At 37.0% G+C, this 23,850-nt stretch overlaps 1 protein-coding gene across 1 annotated transcript in view; it reads left to right on the forward strand.

Annotated features, from left to right (window-relative positions):
- Nucleotides 1-23,850, forward strand: part of tmem135 (transmembrane protein 135) — a 391,315-nt gene that overhangs the window by 349,445 nt on the left and 18,020 nt on the right. Inside the window, exons 7-12 of the mRNA XM_059964593.1 lie at nucleotides 2,795-2,836; nucleotides 4,876-5,034; nucleotides 16,487-16,556; nucleotides 18,452-18,619; nucleotides 20,800-20,863; nucleotides 21,358-21,434. Coding sequence (XP_059820576.1) covers nucleotides 2,795-2,836; nucleotides 4,876-5,034; nucleotides 16,487-16,556; nucleotides 18,452-18,619; nucleotides 20,800-20,863; nucleotides 21,358-21,434 — 580 coding nt within the window. The remainder of the gene's footprint in view (nucleotides 1-2,794; nucleotides 2,837-4,875; nucleotides 5,035-16,486; nucleotides 16,557-18,451; nucleotides 18,620-20,799; nucleotides 20,864-21,357; nucleotides 21,435-23,850) is intronic.

Genomic DNA, 23,850 nt, shown 5'->3' on the forward strand with positions numbered 1-23,850 from the left:
ATGTGCTAAAATCGTTAGATTGAGAATGAAAGGATCCCGTGAAACTACATTGTGTGTTTTCTGTGTTTTTAGTATTGCATAAAGGCCATAGACATAGGAGCAGAATTAGACCATTCAACCCATTGAGTCTGCTCCGCCATTCCATCATAGTTGATTTATTTTCCTTCTCAACCCCATTCTCCTACCTTCTTCCTGTCACTTTACATGGCCTGACTTACGAAGAAGCTATCAACCTTGCTTTAAATATAACTCAATGACTTGGCCAAACACAACTATCCATGTCAATGAATTCCACAGATTCACCACCCACTGGCTAAAGAAATTCCTCCTCATTTCTTTTCTAAGTGGACGCCTCTCTATTATGAGGCCATACCCTCTGGTCCTAGACTCCACTGTATGAAACATCCTGTCCAAATTCACTCTATCTAGGCCTTTCAATATTTGATAGGTTTCAATGAGGTCACTCCTCATTCTTCTGAATTCCAGTGAGTAGAGGTTCAGAACCATTAAATGCTCCTTATATGTTAACCCTTTCATTCTCAGAATCATTCTCATGAACATCCTCTGGACCCTCTTAGACAAGGGGCTCAAAACAGCTCACGATACTCCGTGCAGTCTGACTATTGCCTTATAAATCCTCAACATTATATCTTTGCTCTTGTATTCTAATCCTTTCGATATGAATGCTAACTTTGCATTTGCCTTTCTTACCACTGATTCAACCTGCAAGTTATCCTTTAGGGGTCCTGCACAAGTCCTTTTGTAGTTCAGATTTTTAAAATTTTATCCCCTTTTAGAAAATATTCTACATTGTTATTCCTTTTACAATACACTTTCCTACACTACTTTCCATTTGCCACTTCTTTGCCCATTCTCCCAATCTGTCTCAGTCCTTCTGCAGATTCCCTGCTTCCTCAACACTCCCTACCCCTCCACCCATCTTTGTGTCATCTGCAAACATGCCACAGAGCCACCAAATGCTCCTCTCTGTGAACCCTTTTATCTCGTGATCATTCTGGTAAACCTTCTGTGGATCTTATTCAAATTCAAAACCTCCTTTCTTAGATACAGAGCCCAAAACTGTCAGACATCAGCACTTTATGTAGATTTTCTGGAACTGTAGTTCAAAGTTCATAGTAATTTTACTATCAAAGGGAATATATGTTACAGTATACAACCCTGGGATTCACTTTCTTGCGCATAATCACATTAACTACTTGATTCACAATAGAATCAATGAATCAGGGTGGACAACAACCAATGTGCAAAAAAATCCAAAATAAATGGCAAATACAGAAATCAAGAAAATATAATAATACATATGCAATAAATATGGAGAACATGAGATGAAGAGTTCTTGAAAGTAAGTCTATTGGTTGTGGAAACAGTTCAGTGATGGGATGAGGAAGTTATCCCCTCTGATTGAGGGGTAATAACTCTTCCTGAGGTCTTGCGGTTCCTGCACCACCTTTCTGATGGCAGCAGCAAGAAGAGAATATGCCTGGTTGGTGGGGGTCCTTGATGCTTCTTTCCCGTGACAGCACTCCGTGTAGATGTGCTTAGTGGTGGGGTGGGCTTTACCTGTGATGGACTGGGCCATATCCATCAGTTTTGTAGGCTCTTTCATACGTGGGCATACCATGCTATAAAGTAACCAGTCAATATATCCTCCACCACACATCTATAAAAGTTTGTCAAAGTTTTAGGTGACATGCCAAATCGTTGCAAAGTTCTAAGAAAGTAGAGGTTTTGCCGTGCTTTCTTTGTGATGGTACTTGTGTGCTGGACAGGTCAGAGGACAGGTCCTCTGAAATGATAACATCGTGGCACTTAAAGTCGCTGACCCTCTCCAATGCTGATTCTCCGATGAGGACTGGCTTATGGACCTCCGGTTTCCTCCTCCTGAAGTCAATAATTATCTTCTTGGTCTTGCTGACATTGAGTGAGTGGTTATTGTTGTGGCACCACACAACCAGATTTTCAGTCTCCCTCCTATATGCTGATTCATCAACACCTTCTATTCAGCCAACAACAGTGGTGTCATCATATTTAAGTTTACCATTGTAGTGCTTAGCTGCACAGTTATAAGTATAAAACATGTAGAGCAGAGAGCTAAACACACAACCTTGTGATGCACCTGCGCTGAGGGAGATTGTGGAAGGCATGTTGTTGCCAGTCCGAACTGACTGGGGTCTGCAAATGTGGAAATTGAATATCTAGTTGCACAAGAAAGTATTCAGGCTAGGATTGGAGCTTATTGATTAGTTTTGAGGGGATAATAGTATTGAATGTTAAGCTGTAGTGAATGAAGAGCATCCTGATGACTGCATCTTTGCATCCAGATGTTCCAGGATTGAGTGGTGAGCCAGTGAAATGGCATCTGCTGTTGATGTGTTGTGATGGTAGGATTGGAGATGATCCAAATCGCTTCTGGGGCAGGAGTTGATGTGTTTCACCAGCAAACTCTCAAAGCACTTCATCATAGTGGATGTAAGTGCTGCAGGACAATAGTCATTGAGGGAGGTTACCACATACTTCTTACGCACTGGTATATTTGAAGCCTGCTTGAAGCAAGTGAGTACCTCAGACTGCTGAATCGAGAGGTTAAAGTTATTGGTGAACGTTCCAGCCAGTTATCAGCACATGTCTTTAGTACTTGACCAGGTATCCTGACTGGGATACTTTGCATTGGTTCACCCTGCTGAAGGATGCTCCCACATTGGTCTCAAAGACTGAAGTCACAGCATCATTGGGCTTCTATGAACATTTATGTATTATGGCGTTTGTTTTTCAGGTGCAAAGATGGCCTCAAAGGATTTGCTTTCTCTGCACTTAAGTAAGTATAATGATATAAATATGTACTTGTTTCTTACCTGTTTTAAGAGAGTTTCAAATGTAGCTAGACATGAACATTTTTATAACATGGCCTTAAGACTCTGTTAACCTGCCAATATCATACACTAAATCTTGGTGAAATTTTATTTCAAGGCATATGTGAATGGTAGTTTCTGTATTGGTGAGGCTATTGTGCCATTGCCAGAACTTTCATCCTTGGTTGTAGCTAGTTGTTCTGAGTGCTGACTTCCGAAAAACTCCTGCCCACAATTCAGTAGTTCAAATTAATATCAGAGAATATGTACAACCTGAAATGCTTCTTCTTCGCAGACAACCTCAAGAACAGAAGAGTGCTCCAAGGAATGAGTGACAGTAAAAATGTTAGAACCCCAAAGACCCCCCCCACTCCACCCCCATGCACAAACAGTAGCAAAGCATGACCCTCCCCTCCTCCACTTACTTCAGCAAAAATTCATCAGCAGCCTCCATCCAGCAAGCAAGCAGTAGCAAAGCCGCTAAGAAGGACCATGATCTGCAGTAAAAAAATCTAATTGTTTACCTGACAACTCAACAAACCACAACCTCTCTCTTTCCTTAAATATAAGGGACAGAGATTAATTATAATCATCATTTTTAAAGGTGAACTGGATGGCTATGTCTCAAAAAAACTTCCCATTAATAAATCAGGTTTAGTTCTAGATACCAGTAGGACTAAAACAAAATAGACCTCTAAGTTGACACAAGATTTTATTGGAGTTTCCATAAGGAATAAAGTTGCTGTGACATTATTTGAGTGTTATCAGACAGTGAAGGAAAATAATAGTAGCTGTTGACAAGTAAACTTCAGTAATTAACAATTATGGAAGGATAGAAGGAGTTATAATTTGGAAACCTTAAAGCAACATCATATTTTATTTTGAATTTATTTTGTTACTTTTGGCAAGCAAATGATACCTAAATAAAATACACTGAACCAATCTTCATTAAAGGACACAAAAATTATATATTTTTTAGAACAATAGTGCCCATAAATTGTTACTGTAAATCCATGACTGCATTTTGGTTCTTGGGTGATACTAATTTCAAATATAGACTTGCACTAATGTAATTCCTATTACAGTTGAGTAGACCGGTAGCAGGCACTGTCGTATCATCAGTCACTTGTCCCAAACAGAAGGATATGTATACATATACCACTTTTGCCACAAAATCCAACCACAAACAATTACTGTCACTATCCACAAATCTTAATGTGATTAGCACAATGTTTCCAGTGTACTTTTGAGTTTTGAAAAGTTTTTAGATGGTCAGGTACAATTTTTAAAATTATCACTATTTGTTTATATCTTTATTTTTCTGTGTTTTTAAAAATGTATTTTATTTTTTCCTTCCACAAATCATCAGTACTGTTTCATGCTGAGAGAAAATCCTGAACCTGCCAGCAATTCTCCTGTACCTCAAACAAATGATTCTCAACTTGAAAGGCTTGGCATAGAGTGTGACAAGGTTATCCACTCTTCAGGATAAGATTTATTGTCATTGACTTATATGACGTGAACGTTGTTTTGCACAGATGTAATTATAAAACTAAGATGATATAAAATTGACGAGCTCATTGACCATTCAGAAATTTGATGGTGGACAGGAGAATGTTGTTCTGAAATCATTCAGTGTTGAATCATTCAATGTTCAAGTTCTGTTGATTCTCTACATAGGAATCTTGAGCTGGAAGTTTGCATAATTGCAATCTCTGCTTACATTACAGGCATCAAAATGAAAGTTTATTGTACACTTGCCACCCTGACTAAGATCAGCTAATCGAAGCTGGACTGTAAATCAAGTCCTTTAATATTTGGTACAAGTGTAGATGCATTTGTTTGGAAATCTATCAAGATGTTTTACACTTAAATTTCAATAATTTTCTGAATTTTATTTTCTAAGGAATGTAATGAGTAATAAACTTAAATAGTAAAGCCATTTAAAATATGATGCTATTTGCCTGCATCTTATTTCATGTTTAAATTCATTTATGTCTGTTAGATTTATTGTTGGAAAGGAAGAAATTCCAACACATTCAGTTGTGGAGCACCGAAATCCTAGTACGAGTAGTCATGTTACTGAGCACCCGGTAGTAGAAGATCAGACCAAGAAAACCAAGAAATCTCTGATAACATTGACTGGACAATTTATTGACAGAATGTAAGGAAATATGTTAATTTATATATTTTTATATGTTTTTTTCTGTTGACTAACAGCTTTGTGGTGTAATAGATTGAAAAAAGGACATGCACTATCTTGATAACCAATACCCAAATTTTAGGTTTGACATTCTGAGAACAAATTTTTCCAGAATGTGAAGTGAGAACACAAGATGTGGCCATTTATTCAACTGCATTGATGTATTGGGTACCTGACCAAATCAGAGGAAGTTACATATTGTATCAATATTCTGTCATCTGTGAGGAGAATATGATTTATTTTTGCTCGTGTATATCTATGTACCAAGCTACCTAGCTGTCATTTTGCGAGAAATCCAGAATGTAATATTTAGGAAGGAGTAAATTACTCTTGTTTTTTTTAAAGTTTAGGTAGAGTTACATTGATTGTAAGGGAAATTGTACAATTGAGAGGGTTCTCAATTGAGAAGGTGGAGTTCTTGTAGTCTAGTAAAATGGGTTCTTTGTATTTTTTTGTTAGCTATTTGATGTACTTGGGTTTTAAGTGATTAAACTAATAGGCATTCTTTGAAAAATCATGCATTTTTATTCATGAAATTTCCACTGTCATTTTCTTCAGGAATTTAAAGGGGTTCAAAATGTAAGAAAAATTCAAGTGGTCCAAAATAAAAATGGGAGAAAAGCAAGCTACATACAAAATCAATATGAGCTGAAATATTTAAATAGCTCATAGTTATTATTGACAGAATGCTTTTCATTTTAGTAATTGGATTAATAATGGAAACTTTATATTAAATTTGATAAGCAAAAGAAATGGGTTTTCCTAAAGAATATCCATGATCATATTTAGTAAAATGTTATTGGCACATTATTTACTGAGTAGGGATGTTAAGTAGAAAATTGACAAGAACTTGAAATAGCTCTGTGAGAAACATGTAATTTGAGATAAATTTATGATTGTTGCCCTGAATCTTTAAACTGCATCACAAGACAGGCATGCATGGTCAATCATGTCATTGCATCTGCCAGGAGGCAAGTTAATGAGTTCTCAGAACCAGTTATTGCCTGGGAAATCAAGTGCCTAACGACTAACAGTCTCTTTGATAAATTATAAAGCAAAACACTGCAGGTGCTGGAAATTCTGAAATTAAAACAGATAATGCAAAAAAAATGCAGGTCAGGCATCATCTGAGGAGGCTGAAGTTTGAGACTAACATAATGCCATAGTAGCTAAAATTACTTTACGGTATTTGACAATGGGATTCTCTTAACAGTTTATTCTTTACTTTTTTTTAATAGTTTTAGAAGGTTACTGACAGATGCATTAGATGGGAATATAGAACTTTTCGACAGATCAGACGAGGACTATTTTTACCCTTGAACTAGTTCAAACTCGAACACCAGCTTTCCAAGCGTCCAAGGTTTATATCTTTCTTGTTCAAATCTGTCATCACATGCTGCATGCTTCATTTTAATTTCTGTCCTTTTATATTTTCATGTACCCATTAACATCTACACTATAAGGATACTTTACTTTCCATGACAATCAGTTTCGATTAGTTATTCCAATGAAAGATTTTCATGGGCAAACACATTTTTAAAATTCCAAAAATATGCTATCAATCATACAAAAAGAATTTTTAAAAGTGCTGAAGGATGAAGGGTAACTAAATGTCCTTACACTTGTATTTTTAATTCATGCTCAATTTGTTTCTTTGTAAGGGTACCTTAAAGGAAAAGCACGGATTTTCAGCATTTCCTTGTCCTCCACTATTAATTGGGATCACTTACTGGGTTATTTACATCAAAGGCTATCCCTTAAGCTCTGTTTTGGAGCACATCATACTTACAGAACTGTGAACTCAGCCTACGGTGAGCTCAACATTTTCATCAACTTTGCCCCCAACTTCCACCCTGCCCTTTAAATTCACTTGGTTCATTTCTGACACCTCTATCCCCTTTCTTGATCTCTCTGTCTCCATCTTTGGAGACAAACTGTTGACTGACATCTATTATAAACCTACCAATTCCCATGGCTATCTTGACTATACCACTTGCCACCCTGTCTCCAGGAAAAATGCTATTCTCTTTTCTTAGTTCCTTCACCTCTGCCACATTTGTTCCTAGGATAAGGTTTTCCTTTCCAGGAATTAAAGATATCCTCCTCCTTCGAAGAATGAGGTTTCCCTTCCTCCACTATTGATGCTGCCCTCACCCATATCTCCTCCTTTTCTTGGACATAGGTGCTTAACCAATCTTCCTGCTGCTTTAACAGTGATAGAGTTCCTCTCGTCATCTCTCCCCATTAATCTCTCTCCCAGCACTTATCCTTGCAACTGGCCTAAGTGCTACATCGACTCATTCACCACTTCTTGTACCTCCATTCAAGGGCCCAAACAGACCTTGCAGGTGAGGCAACACTTGTGAATCTGCTGGGGTCATATATTGTGTCTGGTGCTCCTGATGTGGCCTCCTCTACATTGGTGAGACTTGTTCTAAATTGGCGGAGACCACATAGTCAAACACCTCGGGTTCATCTGTTTAAAGCAGAACATCCCAGTGGACAAACATTTTCCAATAACCATATCCATTTCAACATGTTGGTCTGTGGCCTCCTCTTGTGTCATGATAAGGCCACCCTTGTACATCTTCTGGGTAGCCTCCAACTTGATGACATGAATATCCATTTCTCCTCTTTCCTCTTCTTCTGTTCCCCATTCTAGTCTTTTACCTCTTTTCACCTGTCTTTTGCCTCCCAATGGTGTCCCTCCTCCTCTCCTTTCTCCAATGATCCATTCTCCTCTCATACCAGATTCCTTCCTCTCCAGCCTTTCCCTTCCGCCTTGCTTCACCTAGAATCTACTAGCTGTTCTCCTTCCCCCTCCATCCACATTCTTATTCTGGTGTTTCCCCCTTCTTTTCCAGTTCTCAAGAAAGGTTTAGACCCGAAATGTCAACTATTAACTTCCATAAACGCTGTCCAACTTGCTCAGTCCCTCCAGCATTTTGCATGTGCTACAGTTGCAAATTTCTTTGCATTTCATATAATCTCATTTCCATCCCTAAATGACATTCATGATTTAGTGAGAAAAAGGTTGCAGAAAGTACTGGCAGATTTGTGTTGTGCAGCACACCCATCAGAGACCATGTTAAGAACATCCAGGCTCACTTCACAGCACTTGACTTGTATTTGAACTTAAGTCTTAAATGCAGAAAGGAAGTAGTCAAGTATTTTTGGGCCTCAGACCTTCTTTTTCCTAAAATTGTTTTAGTGAGCAATTGTGGAAGTGGATTGACCATAAGGAGACTAATTTTGCTGAAGCAGGAAGAACAAATACAATATACTTGTTACCAGAGTAACAATCTTGTACAAGTTTAGTGACTGTGCCTCTGCTACTTAAATATTCAAGATTCAAATAAAATGAGGGGATGTGTGTTGATACCAGATTTAACTCCTGCTTCACCATAGTTTCCCATCTGTAGACTTACCCAGAATAAGGACCATGGAGAGGAACAGGGGAAAAAATGAACAAAACTGCAAAATTATAGTTTCTCTTTCCAATTCCTTCAATAGCCTGGTAACAGGCAGTGTGTCCATTCACTTTGCTTCAGCCAAGGATTGACTGAAATTAAAAAAAACTTGAATATAGGTAAAAATTATCAAAGCAAATTCTTTGAAGCAAAATCGTTCAAATAAGTTTGAATATGATTTGATATTCAAGCCAAAGAACATTGAAGAACATTTTAAAGAACATTTAAAGTGCTTTTAAAATGTATTCATCCCCCAACCCTTTGTTCACATACCAGGGATTTTGATCACTTTAACTGAGAATTTTTATTTGCGAATCCCATACTCCTTTTTCTTCCACAGTAGAGCCCAAAAAAACAGGGAAAATTATTAAGACAGACAGACAGACATACTTTATTGATATTAAGGGAAATTGGGTTTCATTACAGCCGCACCAACCAAGAATAGTGAAGAAATATAGCAATATAAAACCATAAATAAGCATGGAAAACTTAAAAAATCAAAAACTGAAATGTCTGCACTTCAAAAGTATTCATCCCCCTTTGCACAGTACTTACTGAATCTACCTCTCTATTAGCTTTTCACAATGGAATGGACCAAGATTTGCTCATTTCTCCTTGCAAAATTGCTCAAGCTGTTCCAGGTTAGTTGGGGAGCAGTGGAAGACATCAAACTTCAGGTCTTACCTGAAATATTCGATTGGGTTAAGGTCAGGACTCTGACTGAGCAATGCAAATACATCAACTTTTTTCATTTGAAACAACTCTATGGCTGTCCTGGCAGTGTGCTTTGGGTCTAGTTCTGCTGAACGATGAACTTCCTCCCCTATTTAAGCTTTCTGGCAGAGGCTAGCAGGTTTTTATTCAGCATCTCTCTGTATATAGCAGCAATCATCTTCCTATCAATCCTGACCAGATTTTCTGTCCATGCTGCTGGAAAGCATCCCCTTAGTACAGTGCTGCCTCCGTCAGTCTTAAGTCCTTTCGCAGACTCTACCTATCTTTGTATCATTCACAAACTTGGCCACAAAGCCATCAATTCTGTTATCAGAATCATTGACATATAATGTGACTAGAAGAGGTCCCAATATTAACCCTGTGGAACATCACTAGTCAGAGGAAGCCAACCGGAAAAGATAGTCTTTAATCCAACTCTGTGCCCCCTGCCAATCAGCCAGTCTTCTATCCATGCTAGTATCTTTCTTGTAATATCATGGGTTCTTATCTTGTTTGGCATCATTTTGTGCAACACCTTGTCTGAAAATCCTGGTAAACAGCATTCACCTATTCTCATTTATCTATCTCACCTGTTACTTCTTTCAAGTATTCCAAAAGATTTGTCAGGTAAGATTTCCCCTTAAGGAAACCATGCTGACTTTGTTCTATTTTATCATGTGCTTCCAAGTAATAATGGACTCCAACATCTCTCCAAACACTGCTGTCAGAATAACTGTACTATCATTCCTTTTTTTTCTGCCTCCCTCCCTTCTGAAAGAGTGGAGAGATGTTTGCAATTTTCCAGTCCTCCAGAACCATTCCAGAATCTAGTGATTCTTGAAAGATCTCTCATAATGCCTCCACAGTCTCTTCAGCTACCTCTTTCAGAACACTAGGGTATAGTCAATGTTGTCCAGGTAAGTTAGCTACCTTCAGACCTTTCACCTTCACAAGGGCCTTCTCCTTATTAATAGCAGCTACCCTCACTTCTACCCCCGGTGCTCTCCAATTTCAGTCATATTGCTCGTATCTTACGCAGTGAAAACTGACACAAAATACTTATAAAGTTTGCCATTTCTTTGTCCCCCATTACTACCTCTCCAGTGTCATTTTCCAGGAGTCCGATATCCACTCACACCTCTGTTTTACTTTGATATGTCTGTAAAATCTTTTTGTACCCTATTTTATATATTGGCTAGCTTTATATTTCATCTTCTCTCTCCTTATGGCCTTTTTAGTTGCCTTCTGTTGGTTTTTAAAAGCTTCCCACTAATTTCTGCTCTATTATATGCCCTCCCTTTGGCTTTTATGTTAGCTTTGACTTCTCATCCTCACTTTAGAATGCTGCCTCTGTTTTGGGATATATCTATCCTGTGCTTTCTGAATTGCTCCAGAAACTCTAGCCATTGCTGTTCTGCTGTCATCCCTGCTATTGTTCCCTTCAACTCAACTTTGGCCCTCTCCTCTCTCTTGCCTCTAATTCCCTTTAATCCACTGTAAAACTGATACATTTGACTTTAGCTTCTCTCTGCCAAACTGCAAGTGAATTCTGACATATTTTGAGCACTGCCTCCTAAGGGTACCTGTATTCATCACCCTTTTTGATTTTGTCCCCATATTACACTTCAACTCATCCCACTGACTGCAATTTTGCCTATTATCTGCCTGTTTGTTCTCACAGTCTGACTACACACTGCATTGACCTGTATACCAACTGCCCCATTTTCAGCCCTGTCACTGTATTTCCCTCCATCTATACCCAACTGGAAGCCTGAGAAGAGTTTATTTGAGGTATACTTTTTATTGAGGGGAATGGCCACAGGGGTACGCCGCACTGGCCGCCTTTTCCCTCTCCCGACAGTAACCCAGCTACCTGCCTCCTGCAACCTCCTTGAAACTGCTATCTCTCACTTCCACATTCTCCCATATGAACCGAAGGTCACCAACCTGCAGCTCCAGTTTTTTAACACAGTCTCTAAAGAGCTGCGGCTTGATACACTTTGTGCAGGTATAGATATCAACGAGACTGGAGATCTCCCATAGTTCCCACATCTCACTTGAGAACATACCACTAATCCTGGATCCAGTTTCACTGCATTAGCTATGTACTGATAAACAAAGCAAGAAAAAGAAAACTTATTAGAATTTACATTGAGCCTTCTCCTGTTCTCAACCAAGTCTGTTATTGCAGAAGCTGAAGCCTCCCACTCTAACCCTGATCCATTCCCACAACGGCCATTCTGCTTAAACCTCACTTCTTTTTATTGGCCTTTACTAAGTTTCTAATAAGCAAAACAATCTCCCACTCTACAGACAAATCCCAACAAGCCCTGCTCACTTTTTAAAACTGGTGTGTAAACTCCACAAGGAATTGTGTCTTAACTCTGTCTGCACTCTCCCTTTCAAGCAGATGTTGTTCCAAGAGTGCCCAGTAATGGCCTTCCTTGGAACGAAGTGGTCCATGTTTTCCTGCAGTGCATGTCATGTATCTCTTCAGCTTTACCAACAAAAATACGTATTGCAGTCTGTCAATTTGTTCTCAAGTGGTGAACCTTGTGGCTCGTGTGGTTCTTGTGGTCCAGTGCTGAACTTGCCCAGGATGCATCATATGAGGCTAGAATTGTGTTTCCAACAGCTGCAGTGTGGGTGTTACATGAGACCCTCAAAGTGGAGGATGGCCAGCCTTGACCAGTCTGACACCTATTCAGCAAGGGTTCCAGTAAGTGGGCAAACAGGAAGCTTTGCGATAAGAATTTGTTTGACAACGATGAGTCCCCATGACAGAACATTCCTGCCTTAAAGTCATGGAATTACCGAATGGGACATCATATAGCAGACTTGCAAAGGTGGATTTGAAAGATTGTACCTGTGTGAAGTTGGAGTAGACTGGGTCCTCTCCAGTAATGTGCAAATTGCATTCAGCAAAAAAAAATCTGCTGGAGAAATTCAATGTTTTAAGCAGCATCTATAATAGGAAAGGAGTTGTCAATAATTCAGGTCAAGACCCTGCATTGGGAAGTGTGTACTGCATTTTTTTCTGCAAGATATGAGTTAGTGGGGGCAGAGTGCACAATGTTGTTCAAGGGTGAAAATTTTGATGCAAGGATTAATTAATGTTCTTGATAGGCATCACTAGTTGAGACTAGTGAATGATGGCTACTTCTAGACAGTTCCACAGTGTCTTGTTTCAGAATATAAAAGGACAAGGTCTTGTTCTTGGAACTTGGTACAACCCAAATAGTTTTTTTTGCAAAGATTGTTCATCACCTTGAGTTCCATTGGTGCATACTTAAACTCTTTATGTAAACTCATTATTTCAGCTGATGATCATGCCTTAGACTCTGACCATTAGTATAGATGTTCCACTCCAAAGTGATGCCATCATTAGAAATTAATGGAAGTTGTCTTAAAGGAACTTGGCTGGAGTTATCATATTGTGCAATAATTAACCTGATCCCTTGTTTCGCTGTTAGGAATCTATTCTCATTCAGAGATTGTTCAAGCTCCACTGGACATTTCTAACATGAGTTTCTTACAACCAGGTGTATGGCAAGTAGAGCCATTCTATCACTTCATCTGTAATCCAATTCAGTATTCAACTCACTTCTACCCTTCTTCAGGTTTATATTTAAATTATCTTTAAGAAGCCATTTACCTCCAGGTCTAGTCTACTACTTAGTGTAAACATGACTGATCTGAGCTTGAATCTCTAAACTTACCTTTCCTCCATAGGTCTAGTCTACTACTTAGTGTAAACATGACTGATCTGAGCTTGAATCTCTAAACTTACCTTTCCTCCATAGGTCTAGTCTACTACTTAGTGTAAACATGACTGATCTGAGCTTGAATCTCTAAACTTACCTTTCCTCCATATTCCCAACCAGCAGAAATAATTCCCATCTATTTTAGATTAAAGATTCAGCACCTTAGGTATCACTGTTGCAATGTATAGCACTTACAAACACAGCATAGGGGTAAAATATCTACTTTTTTGAGTCAGTCATGAAGTACTTGCCTGTTGCATTTTACTTGTTCTGCTCTGGTTGTCACTCACCCGTCAAATTTGGGTGACTTACATTTTTTAAATACATCCCCCGCAGATTTTGAAGCAAATAATTGACTGTAGATAAAATACTGAACCTTTAGAAAAATAAATCATTAAAATACAAATAGTTTTTTATTTATCCATTTATTTATTTATTAAATTTAGAAAATTACAAAGAATAAATGTAATGATAAAATAGTGAGAAAAATAATATTAACCCTCCCCCCTTAACCCTTATCTAAAGAAAGAAAAAAAAGAAGAGAAGGATTGCCTGGATATCGGAGGATGGGAGTTCAAAATAATTTTAATATTTATTTTTCCTTTCCCCAATTACTTTATAATTCTATCTTCAAAGGACCTATGCATTTAATCCTATTTTTTGTAAATATGGGAGCCAAATTTTCAAAAATATATCTTATTCATTTCTTAGATTGTATGTAATTTTTTCAAGTGGAATACAACTATGTATTTCATTATTCCAACAATCCATAGTTAAATATAAATCAGATTTCCAAGTAACTGCGATAACTTTTTTGGCTACTGCCAATGCAATTTTTATAAATTTTTTCTGATACTTATTCAATTTAAGTTTCGGTATTGTCCCTTCAATGTATCCTAATAAAAATAATACTGGACTATGTGGGAGTTGTGCTCCAGTAATTTGTTCCAATAAAAGTCTTAGATTTATCCAAAATGGTTGAATTTTAAAACAAGACCAAGTAGAATGTAAAAAAGTACCAATTTCTTGATTACATCGAAAACATTGGTCAGACATATTTGAATTTAATCTATTTATTTTCTGTGGTGTTATATATAATTGATGTAAAAAATTATGTTGTATTAATCTAAGTTGAACATTTATTGTATTTCTCATACTATCAGAACATAATCTTGACCAGTTTTTTCCATCAATTTTAACATTCAAATCAGATTCCCATTTTTGTCTTGATTTATGAATTCCTGATTTAATTGTCTGTTTTTGAATCAAATTATACATACAACTGATATTTGGTTTGAACAATAACTGAATGCCTTGACCATCTCTATGTGCTTTTATGCATTCAGTTGCTGCCATATGATTAGCTAATTTGATATTTGCATTAACGAGTGTGTGTACCTAATAAATTGGCCACTAAGGTGTATAATTGCTACCATTTTTAGAGCAATCCATAGGGCTTTGCAAATAGATACTTATGGAATTGCAGTTAAATTGGAGGCATAACAGGCAATAACAAGCAGTCCAATAATAACAAGGATGCCTCTTCTGGTCACTTTCACAAAGCTGATATCAATCAGGATCTCAGTTTAACATAAAACAAAAGCAGAAAATGCTGAAAAAAGATTAGCAGGTCAGGGACAATCTGTGGACAGAGTTAACATTTCTTGTTGAACACCCTTCATCAGAATACCCACGATCAGGTTAACATCTCAGCCAACATTATTCCCCTGACAATCTATACTAAAGAGACTACAACTAGGGGACATAGCCTCAAGATTTGGGAGGATTAGATGTAGGACAGAGATGAGGAGGAAGTGCTTTTCTCTTAGAGTGGTGAATCTGTGGAATTCTCTGCCCAATGAAGCAGTGGAGGCTACCTCAGTAAATATATTTAAGACAAGGATGGATAAATATTTGCATAGTAGGGGAAATAAAGGTTATGGGGAAAAGGTAGGTAGGAGGAGATGTCCATGGCCAGATCAGCCATGATCTTATTGAATGGCAGAGCAGCCTACTCCTGCTCCTATTTTTTATGTTCTTATGCTTGTTTTCTTGATTTGGTCATAACTAAGTTTTAAATATAAATTGAGTTGAGCTTAATGTCATCAATATGTTAAGCTTTACTTTTGTCATCTCTGTAGGTAAAGCTTACAACATCCTTAATGGTTTCTCATTCTGATTTCTTCATAAGCTCTAAATTATTATTATGTGATAAGTTTCTAAAACTCAGTTATCTGTATTTATAAAAAAAAAACACGAAATGCTGGCAGAACTCAGCAGGCCAGACAGCATCTATGGGAGGAGGTAATAACGACATTTCGGGCCGAAACCCTTATCTGTATTTATGTTGGCCTAAAAGACACCTATGTATCAATGTATTGATTTTAAATATCACATATCCATCTTCATGTCCCACCATAACCTTTTCATGAGCCTTGCCTCCATTCCTGAGTTTTTTAGATCTTACGGATTTATCTTCTCTGCATTCTGTTTCTCCAGTCACAGATAAGATTAAAATGTTCAGTCACCTTAGTCTTCAGTAATGAGGCTCCCATCTTGAAGATAACTGCATGGCTAATTTTATTTTGAGAGACACAGTGGATGAGCAACCAGTGAAGTACTCCACCCCATTGACAACACAGACTGGAAGCAATGTTAATCATGATTTATTTGCTTGCAGCCAGAAAATTGATATTCTTGGTCTTTCTGCATTAATGAAACTTTTTGGGAAAGTTTTGGCTTCTTTAAAGTGTTACTTGTTTGATCACCAGGTTGCAATTAAGCGTTTTTTAAAAATCATGTTTTTTTAAAATCAGTGAAAAGTGAAGCAAGGTCAAAAATGGCATCACAGTATGCTAAAGAGTGCCTTCTATAAGGTACATAATACAAATATGTTGATACAGCTGTATGAAGATACCTATGCCTTTCACAATGAAGCTGAAAGCATGAAATCATTTTACATTGTGAACTTTAAGTTGAAGTTTAAACAAAATGAGTTGATAAAATTTAGTTGAAGTTTGAACAAAATCAAGTACTGCTTGCAACCCAATGTATGAGCTAATATGTTGCTTCCCTGATTTAATGCCTCTACACAACTTAATTTATTATTGCTGTCAGTTGAAAGTCAGCTGGTACAGTGTTTCTCGTTCACTCTATTTTATGAGGTGTATTAAATTGTCATGTGTTTAATAACTAACCATAAATAATGAGCACAATGCATGTCTGATGTGGAGTGCAGAGTTTGCATTGACCTCGGAGCAGTATTTCATTACTTATCAAAACTTTGTCCAGAGCTGTAGATCCTTCAGTTGTATCTGATGTGTAACATAGTACACTTTACTTATTGCAGTCCCATAACATTAAGCTTTTGTTTTATCCTTTGAGATTTTTTATTCAAGACTGTCCTCAAAAATGGCATTATTAAAATAGAAAGAAAAGATATTAAATTTGTTTTTCTCTGTTCAGTTGTAAACATGGCCCAAGACACAGATGTTGTAGGCATTATGAAGACAACTGCATTTCCTATTGTGTTAAAGTAAGTAATTTTTTTCCAATCAAATCTTCGGTGGTTTATCAGTTTGCATATTATGACCATTTTGTAGTCAACTAAGTTCATAGCCTCATGCCTATTCTGGGCATTTAACCTGCTAACAGAGCAATTCTTGGAGTTTGGATTATGAATGCTTGGCCTGCAGGTGGTGCCAGCCACTTGTTTGAAAGCAAGCCCCAAAAGCACTTGTGAGCTTGCGTTAATATTATTTAAAGGGGATTTGGAATCTGGAGGCATACCTAAGGTAGATTCCCTTCTAGTGGGAGTTTTTTTGTGACAGTTCTCTTCTTATGTGCTGAAGAGGAGTGGGTGGCTGGCGGGAAGCCTCCCAGCTTGCAGACTTTATGTACAATAGTCCTGGCATTCAGTTCAATCTTACCCATACCACTGGTCTTCCACTTGATCTCCATACTTGTTAACTCCCAACCTCAAAACAACTCCCTCGGAATAACCCTTGGCTGCGGACCCAAGCCCTAATTTTTTTCTAACTACCAACTCTCATGCTGATCTTCCTGCTGCTGCATCAGTCTCTGTCCTGTCCAGCACTCCACTCTCATCCCTTAGAAATCTAATTTCCTCTCTGTGCTCCAGTGTGGTTGAGCCCTTTGGGGGAACAGCCTTTCAATATGAGAACACAATAGAAATAAAAGAAGCATTAATCGCCCAGCCCTTCAAACCTGTCTTGCTATTTCTCAATAACTGTGTATCACTAGCTGTCAATTAGACAGGATCAACCTATGAGAGCTCTTCAACTGAATACACAAAAATTCTCTATCTCTTAAAATAATGTTCTAGAAGGGTGGATTACACTAGTAATAGCTAAACTTAGTGCGTTCTCTTTTCCTCTCTGGCAGCTCTATTATCAAGGAACCAACCATCTTTATTTCAGTTAATCACCATGGGGAATGCCAGTGTAAGGATTGTGCACTAAGATAGAAAATTATATAAGGGAAGATGATTACATCTAATCTTAAGTAATGTGCTCATAGTGAGAAAGAAAAGATGGGACAATAGATCAGCAATGTTTCAGAATTTTTATATATCTTGCTCATCAAATGTTTAAAATACCAAAAATAAATTTTGCATTGTTCAGCTAACTCTACCAACTCATACATCAAACAGCCAAACAGATGTTCCTAACCTCAAGGTTAATTTGGATATCAAGTCAGTTATTATAACTTGCTGAAACCCTGAATGTGATAGAAATACACAGATCATCTTCATATAGAAATGGCAGGTTGTGAGGGTTGGATGTGTGCTTCGAGTTGTGAATAGATTCACAGTATATCCTCTCTCCAGCAGGTGATTGATCTGCTGTGCAATATCTTAAATTTAAAGCATTTTCAAATTTTCCTTTTCATAGTAACACTTGGAAAGCAAATGAGTGGCGTATAAATTCAAACCTTATCTTCTGGGGTATAAAGGATGAGTTAAAAGAGTAAACCATGCTGTAAGAATGTAAATACTCATCAACTAGACTAGGAATGTACAGCAGTTTTCTTTTCCTAAAGGGAATTGGTGAAATAGTTGAGTTTTGTGTGAGTACAACTTCATGATCCCTCACTGACATTTTTTTAAACAAACTACTTCTTTAAGCTTGAATATAAATACTTAATTTGCCATGCTGGAATTTGAAATCCTATTCATTGGATTATAGAGGACTAGCATTACCATTACACGATTGAACTGTCTTGTACTTATTTTATAAGTTAGAGAAAATTCAGTAACATTCCATTTGGGATTGTCTTAAAGAGTGTGTGTAAATCTCTGAAAGTTAAATGAACTATAATGGATATTCAATCCAGGCATATAGAAAATGTAACCATATGGTTTTCATCTCATACTATTTCTAAAATACTTTAAAAAAAACTCTCTTTCAGGGTTTTATACGGATGTTCAGTGTTGGCTACCTTATTCAATGCTGCCTTCGTATTCCATCTGCATTAAGACACTTGTTTACAAAACCATCCCGGTTATTGTCTGCTTTGTACAATAAAGAAAATTTCCAGCTTGGAGCTTTTCTAGGATCCTTTGTCAGTATTTACAAGGTAATAACACAACAGCTTATATTGGAGTTTATTTCAGTAAACAACAATAAGAATGTCAATTTTATAATGAAATTGTAAATGACAAAATTAAGTGTATTTATACCATATTTCTGGGAAACTAATTGAAAATGAATGACTACTGAATAATGTGAGGTGTTAGTAAAGAGTCAAGGTAATTAGACAATAAATTAAAGAACAAACATGAATAATGAAATGAAATGGAGTTAAAATGTGATAGCATTAAAAAAGCAACATTGAGTATGTTACAGGAAATTTTCAAAGCTGAGATAGTACATTGGTTTCATGAATCACTAATTTGTCATTTTAAAAACTGAAAAAACATTTTGTATGTTGTTACACATAAGCCAAAGAAGTTTACAACAGGTGGATGCTTTAGAAAACATAAATTGTGCAATCAGAATGATAAGAATGATGAAAAAATACAGCTTTAAAGAGTTAGGATGGTCTCCCTTGGAACAAAGACTGACAAGAGATGCCTTAATATAAGTCTTTAAGGTGTTAACTTTTGATTGGGTCGTTAGAGGAAAGTTATTCCTTTGAGTGAATGCTTCCTATAATTAAAAACCACAGTTTGAAAATCTTCAGCAGAAGGTGTAGGCAAGACTTTGGAGAACTCTTAATTCCACAATATGAGCTGCCAAGATATTGTTAATGGTTTCTAAAAGTGTCACGAGTCAATTCTTAAATAATTTTCACAAGATCTAGGTGCAGCTACTTCAAAATGAGAAGCTGTTATGGTCATGCAGAAAGCTGAATATAGCACCTGTTGCCACATCTCCTAAGCCAGAAAAGGAGGACGATTAGCATATTTTAAATTATTAGAAATGTTTGTAAAGCTTTTTGCATTCATCCTATTTTATTTTTTGGTAAGATTCAATTGGATCATGCATTTAAAAGTGGTGCTGAGTATCAGGGAAATTATTTGTTTGTATTATCCTTTGCCAGATTGAGGAATTGAGGAATTGCATTTTTTTAAGGAAGAGATGATAAATATTTAAAATATAAATGCAGGGTATTGGGGCATAACAGAGCTTGGGATACATTTGCTGTGACCCTACTAAAGAGTTAACACAGACATGATGGGTTGAAATTCTCCACTGCTCTGGGGGCAGTGAATCACCATAATGTGACATACTAATATTATTTGTCAAACTCCCAGTATGGATGCCATCTCATTAAATTGTAGTTGGATTTAGTCATAAATCAGTGTGACTTTCTAAATTTCATCATGGCTCCCTCTGACCTCTTTATATTGGCTACCTTTCATCTGCACTCCCAGGCCTGGTGCAGAATCTCAATGTGAAATGTCAATCAACCCTTTGCCTCCACAAATGCTATTTGACTCACTCATTTCTTCCAGCAGTTCTTTTGTGTCTCTTGATTCTTGAAATTGTTTGGTTTCACGGGAACTAATGCCAGTAAAAGCTGGAGTAAATGAGTACTCCTATTTTGCAGAGAAGTGAAGTAGAAAATTGCTGTGTAAGGCACAAAGCAGATGTCATGCAATTACTACTAACACTCGGGTGAAATTCACGCCAGAACTTTATTTCTGGCACAAACTGAAAATCAGGTCAAGTTTCCCAGCATCAACAAGTGCTGCACAGTTTTGTTCTTTGGGTTAAACTTATTTGCAGCTGAACAGTGTTTTTGTTTCCAGAAGAAGTAACTTTCTAGGTAAAGTTATCTTTACTGATCTCCCTCCTGCTATGATTTTGAAATATGACCAAAATTGGGCATGACTGGTCTTGAGGTATTAATTACCAGACATAACTTTCTGTGACAGGTTCAGCGAATAATTCATGTGAAAGTCCAGCAATTTTTAAAAAATAATGGAGAGCCTCAGGGTGGTATTTATGTGAAGCAAATGATAGACACTGAAAATCAAACAGTAAGTTCTGGATATTTGCAACTCACTTAATCCTCTGAATATGCTGGCTGATCCATGCATGTTTCCATGTTGATGTATTTGAGGCCCCATATATGACATTTTCAGAAATTTATTTCATTCTATTCTAAGCAGCAAACGTGTTTTTATGCAACCAATTATTACATGATTTTCCAAAGTCTAAGCGAAGCATTTACTGAATAATATTTGATAAATGTCTTTACAATGCCAGAGGAAAAGCAGTTTAATTCTGTTGTTTTCATTTCATGTCAAGGGCACTAGCTGTTTTCTCCGATGGGTAAGAGATTTGGATGATGAGCTTCACGCACTGATTGCTGGTGAGAGTAATAATTTTTCAGCTTTTTTTTAGATGTGATTTTACAATGTGTTATACATATGTTTCTAAGGTGACCATTTATGACATGAAATAGAGAGAAAGGAAGAATAATAAGTCCATCCAAATGCTTTTTAATTTTATTCTTTTGACTGTTAGTGGAATTTCAGCTAATTAATATTAGAACTGTGGCATGGGCTAGTTATAATTTGAAGATGACAATGGCATTTGTTCATGTTCTTCAAATCAAGTATAAAATATTGTGTTTTACAGTTCAAGAAATAATGTTCTGGCTAATTTGTTGAATATGCAGTCTCACATACAGAACTGTGTTCACAGCTTAAGATATTTTTCTAAGATGTCTTTCAACAGAACAATAATAAGTATAATCCAAAATGCCATTCAAATAAGAGCCATCATTTTTATATTTGATTATTGTTATTATTTTTGTGAGACTACGTTTATTGTGTTAATGTGCATCAATCATTTTTAATGCAGGTTTCTTAGCTGGAATGTCCATGATGTTTTACAAAAGCACAACAATTTCCATGTACCTGGCTTCCAAACTTGTGGAGGTGAAATACATTTTTTATTTATGTAAATGCCAATTTGGATGCTTTTTATAGTGCTAACAATGGTGTTTAGTTACCTTTTTAAAAATTTATGTTGTGATTACTTGTGTTTCCGCCTCCTTGGAATGTCACAATCCTGATGCCATCTGTACAGAGTTTGCACTTTCTTCCTCTGACGGTTGAAGAAAGTTACTACTTACTTTAGCTGCTTTAGGTGTGGCTGAAGGAAGTGCAGGTTGGTTGATAAATTGACCATTGTTAAATGTGCATATATGCCTATGTAACGAGGTAGTAGAATCTGAGCATAATTGAATGCAATGTGGAGAGAATAAAAGTGGGATAATTAAATGGAATCTTAATTGTCAGCACTTAGTGGGCCAAAAAGCTGTTTTATTTTGCTGTATTATTCTATATTTATGACCCATTAGTAAAACGAGTAGGGGTTCCTTTCATGTCTGTTGTTAGGATTCTCTTTTCCTAGTGAAAGACTTTGAAGTGCACATTGCAGACTTTTCTTTCTCTACATGTAGCTTACTGAAGTCCCCAGGAACTCCATCAATTTACCATGCGAATACTCAGGAAAACATTGATTGTAGACTTGAATCTTTTACATGGGGAGTCTGAGGAGTATAGGCAGCAAAATCAGGGAAGCACATTAATATAAGTGGCACAAATTCTCCCGAGGTTCCCAAGGCCAGTCAACACCAGAGAAATGATGAGCACATCTCTTCTTACTCAAAGCCCCTGTTAAGGCATAGATGGTGTCACACTGATCAGTTTCTGATAAGGAAGAAGCAAGGATGAAGAAAAATTAGATTACTGTTTCTCTTTTTGATTCTGTTTATTTCAATCCATTTATGAGTATTTGTTAGAATAACAAACTAAACTAATTGTTTTCCTTTCTGAGCCGCTGTGATATAAATCTCCTTAATAAGTTCAGAGGGTGACTATTCAGCCAGCTGTACTTTTGTAGGTTCTACCTCTTCAACAAGAACTAGTACTTAAGTCTCCGTGACCTTTTCTTCATATTTTGTTTTTGTATTCGTATATTAACTTATATTCACATATTCAAGATTCTTGGATGGGAAACATGACAATGAGAGATAGCTTAACACTTACAGAAGGGGCTACCGTGAAGACAGGTGATATTGGTAGTTTTGAAGGATAGCATGTAATGGTGGTGTTGAACAAAGGGACTCAATAATAGAACATAGTACACTGTAACACAGGAGTGGGCCTTTTGGCCTACAAAGTCTGTGCCGACTGTGATGCTAATTAAACAAATCACATCTGCACGTGGTCCGTATCTGTCAATTTCCTGCCTGTCCATGTGCTCTGAATGTCACTTAAATATCGCTATTGTATCCTTTTCCGTCACTTCCCCTGGCACCTACCATTCTCCCAATTTTATACTCAGCAACTTGAGCAATGAAGGCAAGTGTATTGTATATCTTCTTTACTGCTCTATCAACTTGTTTTGCCACTTTCAGAGAGCAAGACTTGCATCCCAAATTCTGAGCTATATCAGCATTCCTAAGGGTCTTTTCCCTTTCATTTGACTCCTAACGTGCATTTGTCAGACTTAAACTTCATCTGTGATTTCTCTGCTCAAATTTCAATATTGTCTATATACTGCTGAATCCTTTGACAACCTTCCTTACTATCCACATTTGCACCAATTTTTGCTTGCCTGAAAACTTTATTAATCAGTCTACAGATTTCCAGTCAGTATAACACCCCTCCACCACAATCCTTTGTTTTTTATGGCCAAGCCAACCTTGAATCCAATTGACCAAGTCTTCATGGACCCCATGTGATTTAATTTGAATCAGCCTGCAAACACTCTTTTAAAAATATGCCTCATAAATCTTTTTTAAACTTTCTCCCTCTCATATTAGAGCTATGCCCTCTAGTGTTTCTATGCTGGGAAGCCTGCTATGAGGAACTTTGTTGCAAGCTTTACTAAAGATCATGTACGCAACATAAGCTATTGGACTGGGTTTACATCGGAATCAGAGCATTAATAAATTGTTTGTAATGAAGGTACTAAAATAGAAACTGCTGGATATACCCCACAGGTTAGGGTGTTAGGCAATATGAGGAGAAAGTAAAGAACTTCATGTTTTTGGTCAAAACACCTTTTTCAGACTCAAAATGTAGTAGAAAATGGATCAAAGTTCAAGGAATCAAGGAATATGAAACTCCTATATTATGCAAGTAAAACGAGGAGCAAAAGTTGTTTTGGTTCCTTTGATTGCAAAGACAGGAGACAATGTAGAGAAAATGGTTAAAATCTTAAATACGTTCTTTATCTGATCTCACTGAGGATTAGCAATGAACTAGACAACGGGGTGACCTGTTGGGGCACCCTTTGAGAGAAGGGTAGTGCAGTCTGATGTGACCAGAAGGGACATTAAAT

The sequence above is a fragment of the Hypanus sabinus genome, chromosome 3 (assembly GCF_030144855.1).
Source record: "Hypanus sabinus isolate sHypSab1 chromosome 3, sHypSab1.hap1, whole genome shotgun sequence".
NCBI lineage: Eukaryota > Metazoa > Chordata > Chondrichthyes > Myliobatiformes > Dasyatidae > Hypanus > Hypanus sabinus.